Consider the following 17,836-nt stretch of genomic DNA (forward strand, 5'->3'; position numbering starts at 1 on the left):
TCCCATCGCCCCCCGCGGCCGCCCTTTCCCGGCTCCCTTCACGCCGTCGGACTCGCTTTCCCGACGCGCCCCGCGGCGGGGGCGGGGGCGGGGCCGTCACGTGACGCGGGGTATATTAGGGGCGGCGCGGGGCCGGCGGCCCCATTGTTGTCGGCGAGCGGCGGCGGGGCGGGTCCGCGCGGCCGCAGCCCCAGCGCCGAGCCGCCCCGGGGGCCGCCCCCGCCCCGCCGGCCCCGCCCCGCCGCCGGACCCTGGCCTCGGGGCCCCCTCCCCCCGGGCCCCCCTCCGCAAGGCCCCGCCGCCGCCTCGCCCCGGGGAGCCGGTGAGTGGGGGGGCGGCAGGCGGTGGACCCTATGGGACTGGGCCTGTGGGGAGGGGGCTGCGGATGGGGGGGTGAGGGGGGGGCTGTAGGGGATGGGGGGGTCTGCAGCTGGGGGCCTGCAGGGAATGAGGGGGGGGGGTCTGCAACTGGAGCCCTATAGGGGTTGGGGGAGGCCTGTAGGGGATGGGGGGGGTCTATAGGGGATGGGGGGGGGCTCTGCAGCTGGGGGCCTATAGGGGATGGGGGGGGTCTATAGGGGATGGGGGGGGGCTCTGCAGCTGGGGGCCTGTAGGGGATGGGGGAGGCTATAGGGGATGGGGGGCTCTGCAGCTGGGGGCCTGCAGGGAATGAGGGGGGGGGTCTGCAACTGGAGCCCTATAGGGGTTGGGGGAGGCCTGTAGGGGATGGGGGGGGGGTCTATAGGGGATGGGGGGGGGCTCTGCAGCTGGGGGCCTATAGGGGATGGGGGGGGGCTCTGCAGTTGGGGGCCTATAGGGGATGGGGGTGGTCTATAGGGGATGGGGGGGGCTCTGCAGCTGGGGGCCTATAGGGGATGAGGGGGGCTCTGCAGCTGGGGGTCTGCAGGGGGTGAGGGGGGGGTCTGCAGCTGAGGCTCTATAGGGGATGGGGGAGCTATAGGGGACGTAGGGGGCTCTGCAGCCTTTGGCCTCTAGGGGATGGGGGTCCCTTGCAGCTGGGATCGTCCCTTTGCTGTCTGGGGGGTCCGTGAGGGATGTGTGTTTAGGGGGGCTGTAGGGGATGGGGGTCCCTTATAGCTGGGGGGGCTGTGAGGAGCGTAGGGTCTCACGCTTATGGAGGACGTGGGGTGGTGCTGGGCGCCCCATAGGGCGTGAGGCCGAGGGTGCCCTTGGCACTGGGCTGCGGGGTGGGGGGGTTGTGGCCGTCGCCCCTCTGAGAGTTGGGGTGCCAGGGGAGGGGCGGCCGGCCCTGGGCTTTTGGGGAGCCCCCCCCAGGAGGACCCCGAGCGGTGGGGCTGCGGTCACGGGCACGAAGGAGCCGGGACAGGGGCACGGAGGAGACCCCGGGCAAGGAGCTGCCGGGGTGGCTTGGGGCTGGGGACAGCTCAGGGGGGTCCTTGGGGACAGCTCGGGGGGTCCTCAGTGTTCACTGCGAGCCCCCCAGGGAAGGCGCTGACGGCCCCATGGTGGTGTGGGGACAAATCTGGGGGGCTGAGGCATCCGGCGGCCTCCGCCCAGCCCAGCCCCCTCTGCCTCCTGCGGGGGGGACGGGGGCTGCCCAAGGCCCCTCGGTGCCCGGGTGCCCACCGGGTTCCTCCCCGGCCGTTGCTGCGAGGCGGCCCCGGCCCTCCATGGGGTTTTGGGAGGAGCTGTGAGGGCAGGGCACGGTGTGCTCCTCGCGCTCCTCCTCGCGGTGTGCCGGCCTTCGGCCTCCCTCGGAGCGCCTTGCAGTGCCCTCGGCCTCGAGGTCTTTGGGGCGAGACCTCACGGGGTGGGCCCAGCCTCGGCGGCTCAGCGTGAGCACCGGGCAAGGGCCCCGCGTTGCTTTTCGGGGCCAGCCTTTTCCATCCTGCCCGTCTCACCGCCCCGAGGAGGCCCGGCGGCGGCGTGGGAAGCTCAGCCTGGCCGCGGCGTGCCCGGAGACGCGATTTTGGGGCCCTTGCGCTAGGCCGACCTGCGCCCGTCGCTGCTAATTTTGATGCTCGTTGCGTAAGGCGCTGGTGGTGCCGCTGCCGGGGGAGCCGTAGCCCGGATTGATGCGTTGGCTCCGCTCGCAGCGCAGGAGAGAAACCGAACCGTGGTGTGGGGGCGAAGGCGAGGCCGGCCGTTCGCTCCGGCCCCGTTGGTGGCAGGAGCGCTGAGCCCCGACCCGGGGGCTTCCCCGGAGCACAGCACCCTCCGAAACGAGGACGGCTCGGGGCGAAGCGGGTCCCTAAATCTCTGGGCCGACGACCGAACCCTTTGGGAAGCCTCTGCCGAGCGGTTCGCAAACAAGCGGAGCGGCGACCGCTGAACTCGTCGCGTTTGCAAAGTGGCTGCCCCGTGGGGGACGGGCCCGCCGCGGTGGAGGTGGTTTCGTCTCTCCTCTGTGGATCCCAGCTTCGGCCCTGGGGCAGCGTCTGGGCTCGGCGAGGTCCCGGACCCTTGTGCCGGGGTCAATTCTGCGGAGCTCGTCGGGCGTCAGCGCCTTCCGTGCTCAATTAGCCCCCTTCGGGCAGGCGGTGCCGCGCTCTGCCCGCCGAGCCGTGCCCTTTCCCAGGGGCCGGGCCCAAGGCCGAGCCATCCCGGGGGTGCTCCGCAGGGCTTGGGGAGGGAGCGCAGCGCCTCGGCCGCTTTCGGAGGAGCTGCGGAGCGGGGACCAGGGTTTTTTTGGTTTTTTTTTTGCTCTCCCTTGGCCGCAAGCAGCCGCTCCGCAGGCTGGGCGCGTTGGGTGCTCGTCCGCGCATCCCGGGGAGCCGTGAAGGGCGTCCGCTGCGTGCCAGCGCCGAGCTGCGGGACTGTTCGGCCGGCGTCCGTCTGTCCGAGCCGCCGGTGTCCGTCTGTCCGAGCCCCCGGCGCGCTCTGCAGCTTCCTCCGGGGCCGGCATCGCGCTGCGGCGGCTCTGCGGCGCTGCAGCCGCGTCATCCCCGGCAGCGCCGCTCCTGCTGCAGCGCGGCGAGCGCCGGCCGAGCCCCTGCGGGGTGGGTTTCAAGCCGGGGGAGCAGGAGCCCGGCCGTCGGCGGAGGCCTTTGCCCTCTGAAATCGCTGCCCCTTGCCTCGGGTGGAAGGGAGATCACCGAAATCCTCTCCCCTGCCGGTTCTGCCTCGCGCTGCAGCGCTGCCTTCGCAGGGGATGCTGAGCTCGGCGCTGCAGCGGAATAAAATGGGCTCCTTGGGGTTGTTTTCCTCTCTCCCTGGCTTTATCCTGCCCGCCGTGCTGCGGCCTTAAACATTAACAGCGGCGGGGTCGAGGTGCTTCTCCTGGGGCGCGGGGAGGCTCGACGGCTGCGCGTTGCCCTCTGCTCGTGCGGGGCTGCCGCCGATGCCCGTGTGCGCGCGCCCCCAGTGACCCCAGTTCAGCCGGGGCCGCTTTTTCCACTGGTGTCGATAAACCGGGGGGGGGGTCTCCCCGCTGCTCGCCCCCCTCCGTCCTCTTCCCACAGCCCCCTGCGGGCGTCTCCATCCCTCCCTCCCTCTTCTCTTCCATCTGCTGAAACAATCGGCCTTTGCTGCCTCGCTGCCGGCCGAGGAGCTGCTCTCTGGCGTGGGATTAGTGGGCAGAGGGGTGGACGGACAGACGGATGGACAGACGGACGGACGGACGGGTGGACAAACGGACGGATGGACGCCGGCGTTTCTCCGAGTGGTGCTGGGCTTTGTGCAGGCTCAGCCCCGGCCGCGCTGCGGGGAGCGGGAGGGCCCCTTCCCACGCCCATAGATCAGCAAAGGTCATCTTCCTTCCAGGCTGGAATTTGGGGTTATTCCGTGTGGGTTGGGTGTTCGACGCCTCTTGACATCAAAAAAAAAAAAACCAAACCCGGGAGCCTTCGCAGGCTTTGGCCTCTTGCTCTTTTCAGGCCACTTAACCCAACCCGGCCTCCTCCCAAAACCCAGCGCCGGCGCCGCTGCGCCCGAAGGGGCTGCTCCCGCTCCAGCCTTGCGAGGTGCTGGGCTCGAATTTCTGCTTCGCCCCCCCAGCCCTGCCGCTTCGGGGGTGTCCGTGGAGGGTGTCCGCAGGCGGAGCCCCCGAGGGTCCCCATGGGCACCGCTCGCTCCCGCTGCCTGGGATAGAACTGCGCACGGACTGCGGGGGTTTCTGCGCGGAGAGCGCCTGAGACGTGGCCAACGTCCTCCGGGCTCCTGCCGTGCGCCACAACGAGCCTGAGCCGTCCCCGGCCGTGGGAGGAACGCTCCCACGTGCAGGCGGAGGGAGGAAAACCGAAGCAGGCAGCCAGGAGGATGCAGAGCAGGGCCGGGACTGCCCCGGTGTCACCAAGGCGGCGACGGCAGCCCCAGCCCGAGCACGGCTGCACGCCAGCAGCTCGGCTTTTTGGCTCCGTCATTAGCGCCTCGTGGTCACCCCGGCTCGTTAACCAAATGGGGGTGCTTGCCCTGAGCCCTCGGCTGCTTCCCTGGGCCCTGCGAGCGCCTCTGCCCGCGGTCGCGTCAGATTTTGGGGCCTCGCGGCCGGAGCAGCGCCCCGGAGCACCCGTCGCCCTGCCGGCCCCGCCGCCCTCCTCGCTTGTACAAAGCCCTCCCTGCTCCCGCTCCCAAGGGCAATTCCAGCGACTGCTGACATGGAAAAATTAATATTTTTAGTTTAGCTCCTTTCGGCATGGTTTAATAACGGAAAGAAGGGGAATTGGTGTCGTGTGATGGCTTCCCGCGGAGCTCAGCATGGAAACCTCTGGCCGGCGTGCGGGGGAAGTTTCTCCTTTCTCCGTTCCAGTCGAATTCCCTCCTCGAGGCTTTACCTCCTGCCCAAAACCGAAGGAAGCCTGCAGGGAATGGCAGGGAGGATGGGATGCCACCACGTCCCCGCCGCAACACCCGGGTCAGGGTCCCGGTCCCCCCCTTGCGGGCTGTGAACGGCTCCGTTACGCATCCGGCGCCTTTGTGCCCCTCGCATCCGTGCCCGGGACGTTTTCACGAGTGCACTTTCTATTTCGGAAGGGTAACTTGAGCCAGCGGACGGACGGAGCCCACGTCCCGCTGCGGGCATCGTGCGGGGGCTGCTGCCGCCCCCATCCCGGGGAAAGGATGGAGAGCTAGGGAGCCTCGAGCAGGGAGGGATCGGCGTCAGCATCCTGGCCCAGCCCCAGGGAAACGAGGAGGCTCGTGGGGTGTTCCTCCTTCATCCACCCCTGCTGGTGTCGGGGATTGCAGGGACAGCAGGAACCTCCCCGTGTGCTCACCAGCGAGCTCCTTCCCAAAAGGAAGCCGAGTGGGGGGTGCGTGGCCACCAGCTCCAGGGGCAAAATTGCCCCCGAAAATGGGACACGGGGATGAGAAAGCGCCAAGGCCAGGGACAGGGGGCCGGTTTGGAAAGGGACGCGGTGACACGAGGGACGTGGTGCTGGTTCCTTGGGGCAGGGGTGCTCGAGCAGCTGTTTTCTGCCCTCACTTTACTTTTGGGGCCCGTCCCTGTCCGCATGCAGGCACAGCGCAGTTAGATCAGCACCACGCTGCTTCCAGAGCTGCTCCTTTCCCCTCTCCAGCACCACAGTTAACCACAACCCAATTCCCCTGAAAAAAAAAAGCTGATTTTTAAGCCTGGGCTCAGCCGAGTCGGGGCAAATCGTGGCGCTCTGGGGCGCGGACACCGGCGAGCCCCTCGCGGCTTTCCGCCAGCGCTACCTTTTTGGGGCAGAAAACGGCCGCTGGCGGCTCCTCCGCAGCACTGAGGGTGCCGGGGGCTCCTCGGGGCGCATCCACGTCTCCGGTGGACGGACGGACGGACGGACGCTGCCGGCGGTCTCCCGGAGCCGTTTGTTCCGTTGCCATGAGAACCGGCGCTGCCGCACAGAGGGACGGGGACGGAGCCGCCCGCGTCCACGGCAGCCTCGGCTCTGCCTCCCCCCCGCGGGGGCTCCCCGAAATCCCCCCCTTGCCCAGCGCTTCCAGGCTTCCCAGCGAGATCCGCCGGCTCCACGTCCCTCCAGCCCCTCGCGTGGGGCCGGCGGCGGGGGACGATGCGCCGGGAGCAGCTCGGGCTGTAGATTTTGGAGATGCAGAGACCGACGGCCTCCCCGGCAGAGGTGGCTTTGCTCAGTCCCCGGCGCGTTGCTCGGATGCTCCTGGGTGCTACAAACCAGGGGTCTCCCTTTGATGGGGGGTTACAAATCGGTCTGAGTCCGGCTTTCGGCCACTCTGCGGCTAGTGGGAAGCGCTGCGGTTGTTTAAATGCGAATTAAATGTGTTAAATGCGAATTAAATGTGGGCAGGAGGAGCTCGCCTCTGCTCCTGGGCCCTCCCTAGATCCAGGCTGGGTTCCTCTGGCCCGTGGGTCCCTGCCACCTCCTTGCCAGGCTCTGTCCCGAGGGCTCTGCCTGAAAATCGGCCGTTTTTTAACAGCTCTCGGGGCCTCTGAGCTGGGTCCCGTGGGTCTTACAGCTCTCCTGGCTGGAGGGGGGGAGCTTCGGGGTGCCCCAGGTGCTGCTTTGCTTATCCACAAGCGCTGCCGGGGCACCACGGCTCTGCACTCCTGAGAGCAGGGCGGTGGTGGGGCTGGGGACCATCACCCTCCCCGGGCTGCGGGTGCTCTGGTGAGGAGCAAGGGGTCGGGCTCGGTCCCTGGGTGCTGACTTTCTTTCCCCGTGCCCGCAGGTCCACGGCGAGTCCGCCGGCAGCTGGGGCTGGCGCCGGGGAGCCGGTGGCAGGTCCCCCCCCGCCCGCTGCGCGCCCGCTCTCCATGCGAGCCGCGGCCAAATGGATGCGATCGCGAGCGGCGGCCTCAAGAGGAAGTTCGAGGATGCGGACGTGGGCTCCCCGGCCTCCAACTCGGACGATGAAATCTCCAACAGCGACAGCGCCGACAGCTGCGACAGCGTCAACCCCTCCAGCTCCACCGGCTTCATACGTGAGTGGCCCGGGACGGGGACGGGGACGGTCCCTGGCGGTGCCGCTGTGCCACCTCGGCTCCCCCCATGCTCATCCCTTGCCAACTGGGAGATGGCGAGTGTCCGTCCCCGAGCCTTTATTCCTCCCGCTCCTTTCCCAGCCCCTTCCAAAACATTTGGGTGTCTGAACGGGGTGAGAGCTTTGCGAGGGGAGCTGAATTAATGGGATTTGTCTACGTGGCAGCAGCAGCCCGGGTGGGCACAGCCAAGTCGCCGCGAGCCAGCCCAGGGCTGCTGGCACGAGCGAGGCGCCCTCCACGCGGCGGGGGGCGCGGAGACGCCGCTCTCCGGGGGTGGGAGGCCGCCGCGGGGCCGCCGAGCGGGCTTGCTTTCTGCTCCAACCCCGCCTTGGGCTCGCCCTCCCCGCAGCCACCTCCATCCTGAAGAGGCAGAAGCAGCTGCGCAGGAAGAATGTGCGCTTCGACCAGGTGACGGTGTACTACTTCGCCCGGCGCCAGGGCTTCACCAGCGTGCCCAGCCAGGGCGGCAGCTCCCTGGGCATGGCGCAGCGCCACAACTCGGTGCGCCGCTACACGCTCTGCGAGTTCGCGCAGGAGCAGGAGGTGAACCACCGGGAGATCCTGCGGGAGCACCTCAAGGAGGAGAAGCTCCACGCCAAGAAAATGAAGGTACGGCCGGCAGCTGCCCCCGGGCTTCGGCAAAGGGAGCGCACGGGGAGGGGGGGAGCCGGGCTGCTGTTCCGTGCTGATTTGGGGTAGTTTAGCTCTGTTCTGTGCCTTTTTTTTTAATTATTTTTTTTTCTTCCTCTTCTCTCCTGTCACCTCTTCTTTCTGTTGCTGCTGCTCTTACTGCCCGGTTGCTCCGTCGCTCCCCCCTTCCCTCCTGGAGAGCCCGGACAAACCTCTCCGGGTCTGTGCCGGTGGAAATTCCAGTCTGGGAGGCGGCCGAGCTAAGGGAGGATCCGGGTCCGGGTGGCTCTGCCTGCTCCCCAACCCGTCCCCAATTACAGGCGCGGGGTGCGCACCCTTGGGCGTTGCCTCGGGGCCGGGCTTCGTTAGCGCGGATGCTGTCGGCGAAGCCAGCCTTTAATCAGGCTGCTGCTGCCATGACAACGCGCTTGGCAGAGGGACGCAGGCCCAGCCGGCCGCCTCGGGTTTTACCATTTTTTTCTTAGCACGGGTTTTTCTGCCGGCTCCGCGCGCTGCCGGTGGAGCCACGGGGGCCGGAGGGGCTGGCGACGGCCCCTGGGTCCGGCTGCATCTCCCCGGGGAGCAGCGGGGCCGCGCGTCCTCGGTGCCAGGGTTTGGGGGCCAAGAACAGGACGGACCCCAGCAGGGAGGCGAAGTTTCGTCCCCAAACCCCTCCTCTCCCAGGGCCCGGGTATTTTTAGGAAGCGGCGACCTCCTTTTGTCATGCTCCTTGCAGGGAGGAGGGAAGGCGGCGGAGCCTCTGCTCTGAACTCCTTCATATTTTTTTTCCTGTAAACCGCTGTGCGGGACCAGGGGGCTGGGGATGGGCCTGGGCTCGACCCTTCCCGCTGGCTCTGCCCTGAGGTGCGCAGTCGGGGTCGGCGCTGCCCCCCAGGGGACCCGCAGCCCCCCCAGCATCGCTGCCGGGTCTCAGCGCTGTCCCCCCGCCCCACAGCTCACCAAGAACGGCACGGTGGAGTCCGAGGAGGCGGAGGGGCTGACGCTGGAGGACGTCTCAGACGACGACATCGACGTGGAGAACGTGGAGGTGGATGACTACTTCTTCCTGCAGCCCCTGCCCACCAAGCGGCGCCGGGCACTGCTCCGCGCCTCCGGCGTGCACCGCATCGACGCCGAGGAGAAGCAGGAGCTGCGGGCCATCCGCCTGTCACGGGAGGAGTGCGGCTGCGACTGCCGCCTCTACTGCGACCCCGAGGCCTGCGCCTGCAGCCAGGCGGGCATCAAATGCCAGGTGAGTCGGGGTGGGAGCTGCCAGCGCCCAGCCTTCGGCCTGCCCGCGGTGCCGGGCCCTCCGTGAGACGTGGAGGGCTGAGAAGGGACTGGAGGCGATGGGTGTGCAGCCCCGGCCTTGTTTTGGGGACCCCTTGCAGGGAAAACCCTCCCAGGGGTCAAGCCCCTGTTGTGGGATGGCGTTTGGGCGCTGGTGGGGCTGGTTCAGGAGGCAGAAATCGCCGTCACGCGTGCTTCCGGCGCCGCCGTCCTCAGCTGCGGCGTCTCCCTCTCGCAGGTGGACCGCATGTCCTTCCCCTGCGGCTGCTCGCGGGACGGCTGCGGGAACATGGCCGGCCGCATCGAATTCAACCCCATCCGGGTGCGGACTCACTACCTCCACACCATCATGAAGCTGGAGCTGGAGAACAAGCGCCAGGGAGCCCGGCCCGCCGAGGAGGAGGCGGCGGCGGCGGCGGCAGCAGCACAGGGCTCCGGCAGCGCCTGGCCGGGGACGCAGCCGCCGGAGACGCAGGACTTCCAGGAGTTCATGGCGGAGAACGAGACGGCCGTCATGCACCTGCAGACGGCAGAGGAGCTGGAGAGGCTGAAGGCCGAGGAAGACTCGAGCAGCAGCTCCGGCGTGGAGAGCTTGGGCGTCTGCATCCTGGAGGAGCCCCTGGCCGTGCCGGAGGGTTTGTGCCCCGGCCTCGCCGCCCCCATCCTCATCCAAGCCCAGCTGCCGCCGGGTTCCTCCGTCCTCTGCTTTGCCGACGGCACCGAGCAGGCGGCGGCGGGCAACCAGCCCTACCTGAACGGTGGCCCGGTGGTCTACTACCAGGTGGAGCAGCGCACCGTGCTGGGCACCAAGGGCGAGAGTGGCCCCGAGGAGCTGGAGGTGCCCCCGACGTACCCGAGCGAGAAGGACCTGAGCGTCATCTCCGTCCCCGTGGCGTCGCTGGTGACTTGCGGCCGAGCCACCGCTGCTCCGAGCAAGGGAGAAGCGGCAAAAGCCCCGGCTCCGGAGGCTGCAGCCGCTGGTGAGGGCTGCCGTGCGGCGCCCGCCTCTCCCTCTTGCACAAACTCTCCGTCCCCTGCACCGGAGCAAGCCCTGGAGCGAGCGCGGGAGCTGCCCGACGCCGAGGAGCGCGCGCTGGGAGCCGCCCTGCCCGTCTGAGCAGCCGCGGGCGCCCCTTCCTCTATTTATTGACGATTATTTGACGGACCAGCAGCGGCCACGCGAGGTTATTTAATTGCGGGGGGGGGGAGGGGAGCGGGGCTGCTTTGTACAGGTGATTTTAAACGAGCCCAGGCAGGTGCTGCTCGGAGGCGGCTCCTTGTGCTTGGCGCTGGGCGCGCTCCCCAGGACCACGCCGCGTGGCCGCGTCTCGGAGCAGTAGACTCGAGGCCTCCGTGCTCGGCTGCTTTCAGGTGGCCGCGGCCCCGCTGCTCGCCCTCCTCGCGCCGCCAGCCCAGCAGGGACGGTTTCGGGGCTCGGCCACCGCCCGCGGCCGCTCGGTTGCCGTCCGCATGCGAACGCAGCCTCCTGCTTCTCCCCGTCCTCCGCCTCTGCAGCTGCCCTGCTGCAGCGCCCGCCTGGGCACCTTCTCCCCTTGTCTTTTAAACAGAAGACGACCTTTTTAGTTTTGTTTTTTTTTTTTTTAATGTGTTGAATGTTTACCAGGCTGTGCCGCAGCCTAGCATCTCTCCAGGTGCCGCACCAGCCCCTCCTGTCCGGCACTGCCCCGTTGCACCCGGGCAGACATCGGGCAGGCAGGGACGGAGCGGTGAAGACCCCACGCTGGTGGGGGAGGTCCCTAACCTCCCTTTAGCTGCACAACAGGGGGGGGAAGACGGCCCACAAACTCTCCTGGAAGGTTTTTTTGCTCATCACCTCATTGCTTTTAATGACACCCGGCTCCGTGCCGCGGGGGCAGCGCGGCGGGAGGAGAGCCCCGTCCGGCCACCACGTCCGTCCGTCCGTCCGTCCGCCCCCGCCAGCCTGCAGGAGGGGCAGAGGCGAGCGCGTCCGCTTTGCCCCCTCGCCGGGCGGTGAAAGCACTTTGCAGCCCCCCGGGGGTTTGTTCCCCAGCGCTGCTCCTTCGAGCTCCTCACACCAACCCCGCGGGGCCGAGGGGAGTTTGGCCACGCTGCACGCGGAGGGGCAGGACCCAGCGAGCAGCAGAGCTCCCCTGCCCTTCTGCAGCGGTTTCCATCTCCCCCCCCCCCAGTGGGACAACGCCATCCGAGCTGGGGACGGGAGCTCAGCGCTGCTCCAGCCCCAGCCACGCCGCGAGCACCCCCTGCCCGAGGGCGCAGACGGACTCCAGCTGAGCAAACCTCGCAGGGAGACCGCAGCGAGGGGGAGGAGAGGGGCACACGGAACCCCCCCGGGAGTCCCCGACTGCCGTGCCGGAGCGGAGGAGAAGGTGCCGAGCTCCGAAGCTGTTCCTGAAGCCTTTCCCCGCTGCCCACGAGCTTCCTCCTGCCGCCGGAGGATGGAAACCCAATACAGCCCCGGGCTGCTGCCGCCCTCTCATTTCCTTTGCAAACGCTGCTGCTGGCAGGAGCCCCCCCCCCCCCCCCACTCCAAAGGGACGTTTGTGCCCCCCAACCCCCCCCCCCCCAGCCCTGGGGAGCGGGGAGAGCGGACTGGGACAAACTGTGTTCTGCACAAGTGCTTTAATTGTTCGGGCTTCGTTTTGTTTCACGGCTCTTCTCCTGCTTCTGCTTGGTGGCCGCTCGCTGGGGTCTGGGGGGGGTGGGGGGGGGGGCCTCCGAGCTGCTCCCACCCCCGCCGGTGGCAGGCTGGGACCTTTTGGTGCCCCTCTGAGCGGCTGCAGCGGGGCCTCGGGTGGCACACAGCAGCTCCGCGGGCGGCTTCGTGTGCCCAGGGCCGTCCCCGTTCTCCGCAGGCTCGCACAGAGCCCGGGAGGTGCAGCTTGGGGGGGGGGGGGGGGGGCTCCAGCTTTGGGGCTCGGTGCCTCCTGCCCCAGCGCGCTCCCTCCTGCCTTACCGGCACGGCCGGGACCCAAGGGCTACGTCCCGGCTCGGGCTCTGGGAGGAACGACGCCTTACCCGGGGCCGTGCCTCCCCCCCCCCCGCCCTCCGTCTGGGGGGGCTGCCGTGCCCCCCCCCGTTCCCTGGCCGGCGAGGGCACGGGGCGGGCGTCCTCCTGTGCAAAACTCTGAGCTGCCAAGCCAGAGCAAACGGTGACACTTGAATAGGATTAAATCTTTGGAGTTTTTTTTTTTTTTTTTTTTTTTGGGGGGGGGGGGGGCGGGGGGGGGGGGTGTTTTCTTGGTTTTTCCTTTCGTTTAAATGACTTCAGCGCTCCCCAGCTCAGACACCGCAGCCGCAACCGAAGCCGGGTGAGGCAGCGAGGCCGGGCTGCGCGCGGGACCCGAGGGCAGGACGCCCGCTGGGCTGGGCTGGGCGCGCTCACACTAAGCAAAGAACTAATCGGAGTTGCTCTATTTTTACAAAGATAACTATGCTCTTAATAGTGCAATGAAAGTGCATTCCTGCCTTTTTCGTTCGTTTTCGACACTCACTGACACTAACGCTGGCACCACGCCGGCTCTTACTGACCCATCAGCTGCGCCACGAACCGGTCAGCCCCCACTGGTGCTACTGGGCTGCTCGGGGGCGGTGGCACCGGCACGCGGCCCCAGCCTGCCCCCCCCGGCCCCAGCCCAGCTCCTCCTATTTAAATCCTGACCCTGCTCCTCCTGACTCGCCCCCGTCTCTCACACACTGTACGCAGGTGGCATTTCTTTTTTTTTTTTTTCCGTTTCCGGTGTGAATCCAAAGCTTGTCAGGTCCTCCGCATTTTTTTTTTTTTTTTTTTGGCCTTTTACGTTCTTTTCATGGTGATAATGCTGTATTTAAAGAGAATATTTAAGTGTAAAAATAAAGAAGTGCTCAAACTTGCACCGGGAGTCGCTTTGGGCTTAACGGGCGTTACAAGCAGGCTGTGAGCACGTCCTGCTGGGGCCGGCAGCGCGCCTCGGGGCAAAAACAGAGCAAGGGCAGCAGGAAGCGTCCGTGGCGAAAGGCGCGCAGGGACAGAGGCAGCTGGTTTAGAGCCGGGCGAGCGGTTCGCTTGCTTTTGTCTTTAATAAAACATTTAAAGCAGGTTGAAATTCACTCCAGAGTCTCTCGTGCACAGACCGCGCTAGGACAGAGGTGGTGAGAGGCTGGGTTTAGTCCCTCGGGGACACGGGGGGAGCACGCCGCAGGCTGCTGCTGGCCTCTTGCCCCCAGATCCTTTCCCGAGGAGCCCAAAGCGCGGGGCTAAACCCGAGCGGGGCAGGCGCTGCTGGAGGCCGTGTCCTCGCCGCCGGTGCAGCTCGGTCCTTCCCAGCGCCGTCCGTGGCCGCAGCGGTTCGGTGCAGGGCAGGGGCTGACCCCCAGCCCTGGGAACAAAACACGGGGACCCCCCCCCCCCCCCGGCAGGTCCCGGGGGAGCCGGGGGCTGGCCCTCGCCCCCCTTCAGGAGCTGTTTGCATTAAGACTTCAGTGAACGACCCCAGGATCCCCTCCGCACGAGGGAAGAGAGCAGCAGGACCCAAGCTGAGCACAACCCACTACGAGGAGGCGCTACGGGAAGCTCCTGGAGGCAGGGGGGGGACGCCTGTTCCCCCCCCCCCCATCCGTAAAGTGACGCAGGTCAGGAGGTGAAACGGAGCCGTGAGGGGCAGCGGGGACAGCGCAGAGGGACGGGGACCCCCCTTCACCTGCGTGGCAGCACCTGGGGGTGCGGCGGTGGCCGGAGGGCGCGCGGGGCTCCGCTGGTCGGCTCCAGGCTCTGCCCAGCACCGCCGAAACTCTGCCCGAGGTGCCAGGGCCGGGGGGGGGGAGAGGGGGGGGGAGCGCGAGCCCCCCCGCGATGCCGCAGGCGAGGGGTCGCAGCCGGGGCCCCTCCGCGCTCACTCCTTGGCCCCGAGGTAGTTGAGGGACAGCAGGACCATGCTGTTGGCCAGCAGGGACACCTCGGACACTGCACCGCGAGAGCGGGGGGTGAGCGGCGGGGAGCAGAGGCTGCAAACCAAACCGCTCCCGGCGCGTTCATCCCCTCCCCGGGGGGCTGGGGAGCTCCCCAGGGGCTTTTTGCTCTGTTCCCTGCCCTTTATTTCCCTCCCGTTCCCATTTTGCTTCCCCCCAGGCCTGCTGCAGGGCTCGGGCCTGCCACCACGAGGGCCCCTCAGCCCCCACCCGTGTCCTCCTCTCAAGGGGGACACAGCCCGCGTCCCGCTCCCCAGGTGCTGCGCCCTGAGCCTTTTCCCAGCCAAACTCCAGCGAAACCTCCCCAAAACGCGTTTCCCCCCCCCCGTCCCCAGCAGGCGGGAGCTGCCGCTCGGCCGCCCTCACCTTGCAGCTTGCAGGAGAGCCGCAGCCACTGCTCCAGCCACGCTCTGCACTCAGCCATGCCGAGGTGCGTCGAGTTCAAGCCCCGGAGGTAGCAAGCCTGCACCGGGGGGGGGGGGGGGGGGAAGAAAAACAGGCGGGGGGGGACAGCAACGGGCCCCGGGGTCACACAGGGGAGCGCCCCGGGACCCCTCCTCGGCACCGGAGCCTCCCTCACCGCTCTCAGCTCCTCCTCGGACAGCTGGCCCAAGCCCAGGCGCAGCAGGGCCCGGTCCAGGTGCCGGATCTCCAGGACGTGGCTGCGCAGGCGGTGCCTCAGGAAGAAGGCCGGCAGGCGGGGGGTGAGGAACAGGACGTGGCTCAGGGCCCTCTGGAGCAGAGAACAAGGCACGGACCCCGTGAGCCCAGGCAAGCGCGGAGCGGGACGGCTCGGGCACAACCCGAGCCACCCAACGGCAGCTGCGTAGTCACAGCACGGAGAAACGCCAGGCAGGTCGGCGTTCCGAACGCTTCTCCGAACTCTGTTGCCTCACTGCTCCAAAATAAGGTGGAAGCTCGAGGAACACGGGACGAGCAGCGCGGGAACAGTAAAACAAAATCTCGAGTTCCCAAAACATAAGAAAGGAGAAGAAAAAAAAAAAGGGATAAAGGAGAAATTAAAGGGTCGGAGAAAAAAAAAAAACCTGTACATATACGGTACGGAGGAGCATCGAGTAGGTTGTGAACCTGAAGTACTCAGCCAGCGAGGAAACAGGGGAGGTGATCAGGTGTCGGGTAGTAGGGAATAAAAGGTTAGGACTTGTTTACTAGAATGTTCCCCTAATTGGCAGGACGCCCGCCACTGCCATCATGAATAAAACACCTTCCCAGAAGGTCCCGTCTGGAGAAAATGAGTGAGGTTTTTCTCACACCACACCCCAACACAGCGCAGCCGCGGGGAGGAGGAGAGCGGCGCTCACCACGTGGGAGACACGCAGCTTGCTCAGGGCCAGGGGGGGCCCCGAAAAGAGGCTTCTGACGGCGTACAGCTCGGCCGCGTGCGGCTGGGACCCGCGCTGCACCTGCAAGAGCCCCGGCGCTCGTCACCGACGCCTCCCGGGGGCGCTGGGCACCGCTGAGCCCCCGGGGAGCCGCTCAGCCCCCGGGAGGGAGCCGCAGCCCCCCGCCCACCTTGGCGCAGAGCTCCTGCAGCTGGGTTTGGAGCTGGGGCTGGGGCAGGGAGCGCGCCGCCAGGGCCAAGCTCTCCAGCACCTCCGTGTACGCCGCGCTGCGGATGGCGTGGTAGGCGTCCAGGAACTCCACCTGCTGGCTGGGCGTCCAGAAGTAGCGGATGAGGAGCTGCCGCGGGAAGAAATACCTGGGGGAGAAGAGGTGGGGGCTCAGGAGGGGCCGACTCACGCACGCACGAGCCGGGCACGGCCTCGCTCGCTGCACGGAGGCGGAAGCAGCGTCCTGGGGCCGGGCAGCTCCTCTCCCTGCGGGACCCGCTCCTCCCGAGGCCGCGGCGAGCTCCTGCCCTTCGGGGGGGGGGGGGGGGGGCGGCACGCTCCTGCGGGGTGGCTGCGTTCCCAGCAGGGCATCCCCAGCTGCGCCGACGGTCGCGGAGCTCGGCACGACGCGGAGAGCCCCGCTGGGGATCTCACCGGCTCGCGGGGCACGACGGCCAGGATTTAGAAAGGCAGGGAAAGCCCGAGCCAGGGGAGCTGGCAGGGAGCGGAGCGCTCCCAGGGGACAGCTGGGGGTGGCAGCGACGTGCCAGGGATGTTTGTGCCCCTCCGAGCTGGGGAGAAGCACGGACCTGGCCGGGTCCCGGGCACGAGGCGGGCAGGATTGCGAAAGCGAAATGCCGGCCGGGTTCCCCGAGCTGCAGGAGCTTCGGAGCGAGGGGTGCCCTGCCTATGTTTGTCACCCCGAAAAGCAATTCCACGAAACCCAAGACGCCAGCGCCAGCCGGGGGAGGAGCCCGCAGCCCCCCCCCCCCCCCCCCCGAGGCGGGCGCTGGTCGGGGATTGGGGGCACTCACATCAGGACGATGACCAAGAAGTTGGCGAAGGGCGGGATGGCGAGCACGCCGACGGGGATGGCCTTGATCACGTCCCTGCGGAACTGCGGCGGAAACCAAAGCGGGAATTTATTTTCAGCAGAAAATCAAACGGCCAGGGGGCAAAACCCCCACAGCTCCCCCAAAAGCAGCGTCCCCGCCCCGAGCACGGGTCCCGGGCCCTGATTTGGGGCAGGAATCGCTCGTGTCCCGTCCCGTCCCCCCCCCCCCCCAAAACAGCCCCGCTCCCCCCCGCGGCCGCACCTGCCGCAGCCTCTCCATCTCGCGGTAGGGCAGCTGCTGAGCGCTCAGCTTCTGCCGGGCCATTTTCTGCCTGATTTTCCTGATCTCCTTCACCTCCACGACGAGCGACCGAATCCCTGCGGCGGCGGAGGCGGCGCTGAGGCTCCCCCGGGGAAGCCGAACGCGCCGGGCGAGCTCCGGCCCGGCCCCGCGGGGGGGAGGGTGGAGGAAGGGAGGGGGGGGGGGGGGTCTCACCGCCGCCACCGTGCCCCCACCTCCGGTGAAGGTGGCGTAGAGCGCGTAGAAGCGGGGGAAGCAGCGCTGCAGGAACCGCTCGTAGCGCCCGTTGATCCGCTTCACGCCCTGCACGAGGGCGGCGAGGGCGCCCCGGGAACCGGCCTTGGCGGAGCAGCCGCGCGCCGGGATCCTGCGGCGGGGGGCGGCCGGGGGGGGGGTGAGGAGCTCGCTCGGTCCCGGGCCGCTGCCCCCCCCCCCCCCCCCCTCCAAGCTCCCCGGGGGGGAGGGGGGGGGATGAGGCCCCGGGAGCCTCCGTGGCAGGGCGGGGCTGGGGGGGCACAGCCGGGACCGGGGGTGGGGGGAGCCGCGGGCACCGGGGGGCGCTGGGGACCACGGCCGGTAACCGGAGGTGGGGGGTGAGGGGTGAGAGGGTGGTACCGGGAGCTGGGGGGGACGCGGGACACCACGGCCGGTATCGGGGGGGGGGGGGGGGGTTGAGAGTCCGGGGGTGGTAGCGGAGGTCTCACAACCGGTACCGAGTGGTCCATGGCCTGTACCGGGGGTCTCACGGCCGGTACCGGGCGGTCCACGGCCAGCACCGGGGGCTGGTGGGGGACCCCGGGACACCGCGGCCGGTCCCCAGGGGAGGCACCGGGGGTCCCCCGGGTGGCATCGGGGAGGGGGAGGGGTCCCAGGGCCGGTTCCCAGGGGAGGCACCGGGGGATCCAGGGCCGGTACCGGGGGTCCCGGCTCACCTCAGCGCCCCCCGTGCGGGCCGCGGCCCCAGGAGGCCCCAGGCGGGGCCGGGCCCGGGGCCGAGCCGCCAGAGCGCGCCGCGAGCCCCCGCCCGGCACAGCGCCATCTTGGCGGGCGCCCACGTGACGGGGCGGGAGGCGGTGCGCGGGCGGTCACGTGAGCGCCGCCGGAAGTGGCCGCTGGGGGCCGCCATCTTGGGGGACTTGAGGAGCGGGGGGGACCGGGAGGGGGGAGCTCCGAGCCCGCCCCGTCCCCCCACGGCAGCGGGGCTCTCCTCCGCGTCTCGGGACCCTTCAGCGAGGCACGGAGCACTGGGCAGAGCCGCTCCGTGGGCCTACCCCTGCTGCCCGCCCCCCCCCCCCCCGGGACGCTGCCCCTGCTCGGCACCGAGCCCCGGTGGTACCGGCCCC

General features: G+C 68.7%; 2 protein-coding genes across 5 annotated transcripts; one reads left to right on the plus strand and one right to left on the minus strand.

The window, feature by feature from the left end:
• The first annotated feature begins 278 nt into the window (after positions 1-278).
• Positions 279-12,712, plus strand: CSRNP2 (cysteine and serine rich nuclear protein 2). Of its 3 annotated transcripts, XM_040539741.1 has the most exons (6): positions 5,557-6,038; positions 6,607-6,859; positions 7,269-7,528; positions 8,505-8,801; positions 9,078-9,474; positions 9,622-12,712. In XM_040539741.1, exons 1-6 carry the CDS (start codon positions 6,009-6,011, stop codon positions 9,954-9,956), a joined length of 1,572 nt encoding a protein of 523 aa, XP_040395675.1. In that variant the 5' UTR covers positions 5,557-6,008; the 3' UTR covers positions 9,957-12,712. The 3 variants fall into 3 exon arrangements, with proteins under 3 accessions (XP_040395674.1, XP_040395675.1, XP_040395673.1); XM_040539740.1 differs by lacking the exon at positions 5,557-6,038 and adding an exon at positions 279-322 and having other exon boundaries at positions 9,078-12,712; XM_040539739.1 differs by having other exon boundaries at positions 9,078-12,712.
• A 152-nt stretch (positions 12,713-12,864) lies between these two features.
• Positions 12,865-17,569, minus strand: LETMD1 (LETM1 domain containing 1). 2 transcript variants are annotated; one of them, XM_040539780.1, is made up of 9 exons: positions 17,426-17,569; positions 16,709-16,860; positions 16,455-16,570; positions 16,173-16,255; positions 15,320-15,506; positions 15,109-15,210; positions 14,367-14,519; positions 14,153-14,249; positions 12,865-13,781 (listed from the first exon to the last, which is right to left on the minus strand). In XM_040539780.1, the coding sequence occupies exons 1-9, from the start codon at positions 17,530-17,532 to the stop codon at positions 13,711-13,713; spliced, it is 1,068 nt and encodes a 355-aa protein (XP_040395714.1). In that variant the 5' UTR covers positions 17,533-17,569; the 3' UTR covers positions 12,865-13,710. The 2 variants fall into 2 exon arrangements, with proteins under 2 accessions (XP_040395714.1, XP_040395715.1); XM_040539781.1 differs by lacking the exon at positions 17,426-17,569 and having other exon boundaries at positions 16,689-16,854.
• Positions 17,570-17,836: the final 267 nt, after the last annotated feature.

This window comes from Cygnus olor, chromosome 29 (assembly GCF_009769625.2).
Source record: "Cygnus olor isolate bCygOlo1 chromosome 29, bCygOlo1.pri.v2, whole genome shotgun sequence".
Classification (NCBI taxonomy): domain Eukaryota; kingdom Metazoa; phylum Chordata; class Aves; order Anseriformes; family Anatidae; genus Cygnus; species Cygnus olor.

What these genes read in the sequence shown, in the direction of transcription:
- LETMD1 (XM_040539780.1), bottom strand. Translation starts at nt 17,532, where the DNA reads ATGGCGCTGTGCCGGGCGGGGGCTCGCGGCGCGCTCTGGCGGCTCGGC. An exon ending in CCCGCACGGGGGGCGCTGAG is followed by an intron (nt 16,861 to 17,425) that starts GTGAGCCGGGAC and finishes CCCCCGCCGCAG; the next exon opens with GATCCCGGCGCGCGGCTGCT. An exon ending in TTCTTGGTCATCGTCCTGAT is followed by an intron (nt 15,507 to 16,172) that starts GTGAGTGCCCCC and finishes CTTCTCCCCCAG; the next exon opens with GTATTTCTTCCCGCGGCAGC.
- CSRNP2 (XM_040539739.1), top strand. Translation starts at nt 6,009, where the DNA reads ATGCAGAGACCGACGGCCTCCCCGGCAGAG. An exon ending in TCCACGCCAAGAAAATGAAG is followed by an intron (nt 7,529 to 8,504) that starts GTACGGCCGGCA and finishes CCCGCCCCACAG; the next exon opens with CTCACCAAGAACGGCACGGT. An exon ending in AGGCGGGCATCAAATGCCAG is followed by an intron (nt 8,802 to 9,077) that starts GTGAGTCGGGGT and finishes TCCCTCTCGCAG; the next exon opens with GTGGACCGCATGTCCTTCCC.